Source organism: Sesamum indicum, linkage group LG9 (assembly GCF_026168435.1).
Source record: "Sesamum indicum cultivar Baizhima isolate 11 linkage group LG9, ASM2616843v1, whole genome shotgun sequence".
Lineage (NCBI taxonomy): Eukaryota > Viridiplantae > Streptophyta > Magnoliopsida > Lamiales > Pedaliaceae > Sesamum > Sesamum indicum.
In genome coordinates this window covers 15,928,527-15,934,887 of record NC_142665.1, presented here as the reverse complement: position 1 = coordinate 15,934,887, position 6,361 = coordinate 15,928,527, and the positions used below count along the sequence as shown (strand labels likewise).

The 6,361-nt window shown below is 33.7% G+C and overlaps 1 protein-coding gene across 1 annotated transcript; it reads left to right on the top strand.

The window, feature by feature from the left end:
* Positions 1–3,287: 3,287 nt before the first annotated feature.
* LOC105178319 (alkane hydroxylase MAH1-like) lies at positions 3,288–5,234 on the top strand. The gene has a single exon (XM_011101784.3). The coding sequence runs from the start codon at positions 3,551–3,553 to the stop codon at positions 5,087–5,089; it is 1,539 nt and encodes a 512-aa protein (XP_011100086.1). The 5' UTR covers positions 3,288–3,550; the 3' UTR covers positions 5,090–5,234.
* Positions 5,235–6,361: the final 1,127 nt, after the last annotated feature.

Below are 6,361 nucleotides of genomic sequence, written 5' to 3'. Positions count from 1 at the left end.
GAACGGTACATTTGATGGTTGACAACTCGCCGTGATGATGCTGAAATTTTAACGAGAAGTTAGCAGCAATTCATCGTGAAATAAAATAATTTTTTTTAAAAAAAAAAATTTATCACCGCGGTGACACATTAAAAATAAAAAAATAAAAAACAATGTCACCGCAGTGACATAGAAATTTTTTTTTTTTAAATAAAAATTGTGGCACCACAGTGAGTAACCGCGTTGCCACTTTTCTAATTTTTTCCAAAACACGTTACTTTTCTAATTTTTTGAATAAATTCCCCTAAAGAATATACACGAAATCAGTTCATTTTAAATAGGAAATGACTATCAGTCTTCAATTAGAATATGCAATAAAATATTTTAATTATTCAAATTAATTAAATCATTTTTAGATTCTTTTGTAACTTCATCAACAAATAAAACTGACTCCAATTTTGGTTCATCAAACGAGACATTTAAGCTGATGGGGAAGAGATTGAATGAAAGAGAAGCGGAAGAGAGATTGGAGAAAACAGAAAAGGAGAGAAAGATGATCAAATTGGATTCGTTTTCGGTGTGATTTGTTTTGTTTTGTGGAGATAAAAAGAGAAAAATAAAGATAAATAAGTGTTTATTAGAGATAGTATGTATGTTTGGATTTATTTTTGGAGATAATTTAAAACAAATATTGTATGTTTAATATTGTATTTTGGAAGACAAAAATTACTATTCATTGTCAAATCGTGTCTTTTTTATATATATTTATGTATATATATATGTATTTATGCTAAAACAGTTAAAAACATCTAGATAAAGTGTTTTTGAATGATAATAAATATTGGGTACGTTTTGACTCATCCAAAAAATAACTTGAAAATGAAAACGAACATAGCGGATACATTTTAATTTCATCCGGAAAGTGAAATTTTCTTTTTCCTATTCTATCTTAGCCACAACACAAATAAAATTATCAACAAAAAAAGTCCCTAGTGCATCCTAAAACGTGTCGGACACCATGTCATTTGCTTTTTTTTTTTATAATTATATATTTTTTAATAGGCGATTGCCGTATTCGACACATATCGTATGTATGTCTAAGATGTGTCTGTATCATGACAAGTATCGAACACTGTATAAAATATTTTTTTAAAGTATTTGTGTATTATATACCAAATATCTTTCCCGGAAAAGGCAATTAATTGTGGAAGTATTTGCACTTCACCGTCAAAACATATTTAATTTGGGTTATTACACTTACACCCCTTTTGAAAATTCTGTATCACCTGACTCGTTTCCGTTAGGTTTGGATGAAAGTTAGCAAAAATAAACTATATAAATTTTTAATTTTATCACTCATTTAACATTAATCCCTTGTAATAATTTTGTACTTATAAGAAAAAAAATATAATAATGTTAACCTCAATCCATGATTATATTTTTTCTTTTATAAGTACAAAATTATTATATGGAAATATTAAATGAGAAGCAAAATTAAAAACTTATGTAACTTTTTTGTTAAAGTAAGTTTTTTTCGTTTAAACCCTAATGAAAGGGGATCAGATGTAAATAATGAATTTTTGGAAGGGTGTAAGTTTATTTTAGAATTTTCTTTTAGAAAAAAGTAAACCTGTTTTCAATTTTGGTCCCATACTCAGGCCAATTCGCACATTTACGTGTGGGATCAAATTGGAAACAGGTCCACTTATGGGACCAAAAATATAATTTACCCTTATTTTTATTGTATTGACTAACGGAAAGAGCAGCTGCCGTTATCAATTGGACGGAAGTCCCTCAAACACATATAAAACTCAATGTGCGAATTGGTATGAGTGTGGGACCAAAAATAAAAATAAATCCCCAATGCACAAAAAATGATGCCCGTACGGTTGTTCAATTCTATCTTTTTTTCTATTATTCTTTATCTTTCTTTTCCCACTTATGGGACCAAAAATATAATTTACCTTTATTTTTATTGTATTGACTAACGGAGAGAGCAGCTGCCGTTATCAATTGGACAGAAATCCCTCAAACACATATAAAACTCAATGTGCGAATTGATATGAGTGTGGGACCAAAATTAAAAACAAATTCACTTATGAGACCAAAAATATAATTTACCCTTAATGAATGAGTTTACAAATACTATTTTTGCTTATGTTCACTTCTACATCATTTTTTTTTACTTATAACTATAATTACTTCTAAAATACTCCCAACTTTTATCTTTTAATCAAGAAAAATGATTCAAACTAAGTTTGATCGAATTAAATCAATCACAGGACAAGTGTCACTTGGCATGTGACTAGTCATTCTTTTTTAACTGTATATTAATCACACAATACACTTGTTATATAATTGGTTCAAATCCAAACAAAACTCGATCTGAGTTAGAATTTCCCATCATTAATCACTTACCTATGTTTTCTAAAATTATACACTTTCACAAAAGCATTTATTCATCTAAAATTTAAGCCAAAAATTATAAATAGATACTTATCAATTTTTGCATCTTCTTAATAAAATTGTTAGCGTTACATTATTTTTTCAAACACTACAACTCTAATTTTTTTTTCTCACTTTTCATTTTTTTTTTCAAAAATGTCCAAATTACTTTCATTGCTACCACTCAGCCTACAACTTTTCTATAAATTACTTCCACCCCAAAAAATATAAGTTATTGCAAACACAGTTTTATTACAAATTAACGCTCGCCACTTTTATTTTCAATTTTTAGAAAAGTTATCACTTATCCTAAGCCATAATTCTTTTATGGGAAAAATATAATTTTAATCCTGTAAGTTAAAGCGGTGATCATTTTGATCCTATTTAAATTAAAATTCACAATTTCATTATGTAACTTTAAAAATTGGTAATTTTAGTCCCTAATTGGCAATTTGCTTCGAAAATTCCACGTAATCAAACATGATAAATCAACATTTTTATTTTTAAAAAATGACTTGACAAAAAGAAAATTACCACTTAATAATATGACTAGTTAAGAAAAAAAAATATATTTTGAACTGTTGCGCCATCAAATTCACCGAAAGTACTAATTTAAATATTGACATAGTTGATTAGTAAGGATTTTCAGCCAAATTGACATAAAGCATTAAAATTGCTATAATTTTCCTGTTCTCACTGTGTTTCGCAAATGATGACTAGTTGTGCACTCGGACGTGTATATATATAGATGCCGAGAGATAGATGCAAAAACTTAGAGGGTGAGCAATTTCTGTTGGAAAACCTCAACTCAGTGACGCATCCGCCATTACTTTCTGGTTGAGAAACAGACAAAGCTTACAACAATGAAAATGTAAATGCAGCCTAAGCTTTCACCCGCCTACCAGAAGCTATTAGTAGCGTATGTCCAAATGGGGTTTGGTAGTAGTTTAGCAGATGAGATGCCGATAAGAAATCATCAAGATTTTGGTTCAAAACACACACACACACACAGAGAGAACGAAAGCCCTTGAGTTGTTTGAATCTGTTTAGATGACGACACGTGTGGTTATCAGTTCAATATATATTGGAAGCAGCTGGTCTTTTATGTTTCTGAGTGAAAATCAAGATGTCTGAAATATTGGTAATGTGTTTCGAAGTTTTCCTGGCGGTTTCGTGGTTTTTTGCTTTGTGGGCATGGAGGAATCGCCGGATGATAGGCTGGAACTGGCCGCTGATGGGGATGCTGCCGACGCTTCTGCTGCACGTTGACCGGATTCACGACACTTGCACGGAGATTTTACGGCGGAGCCGACGGGGGACTTTTCGTTTCCAGGGACCTTGGTTTGCGAACATGGAGATTCTTGGCACTGCAAATCCTGCCGATGTGCACTATATAATGAGTTCAAATTTCCAGAATTTCCCGAAAGGCCCGGTATTCAGGGAGATGTTTGATGTTTTGGGGGAAGGGATTTTCAATGCGGACTCGGATTCTTGGAAGCATCAGAGGAGGGCGGCCAGGGCCCTGATCGGCCACCAGCGGTTCCACCGGTGCCTGTCGAAGATCAGCTTTGAGAAGGTGGAGAAAGGCCTGGTTTCGGTTCTTGAGATGGTTTGTAGAGAGAAACAGGTGATCGATTTACAGGATTTGTTCCAGCGGCTTACGTTTGACACGACTTGTGCTTTGGTTACTGGCTATGATCCAGGGTGTTTGTCTGTGGATTTGCCTGATGTTCCCTTCTCGAAAGCCATGGACGACGCTGAAGAAGCTATTTTCATGCGCCATGTGCTACCTGACAGGGTGTGGAAGCTGCAGAGGTGGCTTGGGGTTGGATCAGAGCGGAAGTTGAGCAAGGCTTGGGGAGTCTTGGACAGCGTCATCGGCAAGTACATTGCGATGAAACGGGAGGAATTGAGGAGGGGAAAGTTGATGGATCATGAAGAGGAAGATGGTGCTGATTTGCTGACATCCTACATAAATGGAGGAGATGATGCTCCAAGCCAATATTTGAAGTGTGATGATAAATTCTTGAGGGACACCATATTGAACCTGATGATTGCAGGGCGTGACACGACGAGTTCTGCTCTGACGTGGTTTATGTGGTTGGTCTCCACACATCCTGAAGTCGAAAAGAAGATCAGGGACGAACTAAGCTCGATTTGTGATCCCTCAGAAGAAAGCCATAAATGGCGAATTTTCAAGATTGACGAGATAAATAAGTTGGTTTACATGCACGGAGCAATGTGTGAAGCATTGAGATTGTACCCTCCAGTCCCGTTCCAACATAAGGAGCCTATGAAACCAGACATCCTCCCTAGCGGGCATTACGTGCACCCAAAGATGAAGGTGATGTTCTTCTTGTATGCAATGGGGAGGATGGAGTCCATTTGGGGCAAGGATTGCTTAGAATTCAAGCCAGAGAGATGGATATCTGAACGTGGAACGATCAAGCACGAGCCATCTTACAAGTTCTTGGCGTTCAATGCCGGTCCAAGGACTTGCTTGGGGAGGGAAGTGGCTTTTACTCAGATGAAAATGGTGGCCGCCACCGTCATCCATAATTATCAAGTTCGTGTGGTGGAGGGCCACCGCGTGGCGCCTAATTGCTCCGTCATCCTCTACATGAGGCATGGATTGAAGGTTAGGGTTGCCAAGAGAATGATCTAGGATGGAGGCGGCATGGTGGTTTACGCTTATTTGACGTTTTATAAATATTTAATATTGTCACTAATTATATATATATAATTTTTTTTTTCTTTGTGTGAGCCTAGTTGTATTTGCTTATGTATTCCAAGAATGGTGAAAGTTTTAACTATTGTGTTAAAATTTTACATAGTTTATACATTTCATAGGTAATATTTTATATACAAATCATTTGGTATTTCTTTATAAAAATTGGATTAAATATATATTAATTTTAAATTAATGTCCTCAATTTTGAAATTGAAATCGAAATGAATTAAAATAGAAATTTTTTTCATGTGTTGAATAAAATGACAGCCAAATATGCCATTACATAGACAAGCTCCCACCTAATTTTCCTTCTAAAATTGGGTCAATTTACGGAGAGTACTCAAGTGGATAAAAATTAAAAATTTTGAAACCCAATCTAATGACTTCAAAATCTGAGGTACTCAAATTGAAAAAAAGATGTTCTTTGAGTACGCAAAGTGAAATTATCCCACATTTTTACCTTCTCAATCACAGTGTTAATCCTTACCTACAGTATGCTCACTTATTTTCACATGTTCCATCTGGAAATAATATTTTTTTTAAAAAAATTTGATAATTTCATAATTTGTGAGGTAATTTGGGATGAATTAATGGCACTGGATCTGGTGCAATTCTATCAATATAAAGGGCTAAAAATAAATTTTGGCTGATTAAGTTTTAGAACTCATTTGTCCTCAAAATTTATTTTTTTGTCCTATAACTATCAGTCATTGGTACTTTTGGTCATATAATTTAATTACTCTATTTGCACATATTGTCATTTTTTTTAACGAATTTAACTTCGAACGTCTTGCATTGATCCTTTTCTCCCTATGTTAGTCATGTATCGACAATTTTCATTCTAACAACCTATAGTTACAGGATCAAAAATGCAATTTACTCCAGCGTGAAAGGAATCAAAATTATCAATACATGACTAAATTTGCCAGAAAAATAGCCAATATTAGATGTTGAGAACTGAATTTGCCAAAAATAAAAGACTAAACGTGCAAATAAAGTAAGTTACCAAACAAAAAATACTAATAATCTATAATTACATGACCAAAAATATAATTTTGCCATTTAAATTTTCCTACTTTCACTATTTCTTGCAAACATTCCTAAGTTTTGATTTTAATATAAATTCTAAGTTTTTAAACAACAATACACCTTTTAAAAAGAAAAAGCTCTTCCACTTTACAGAACCTGAACTCCCAAATGCATCCC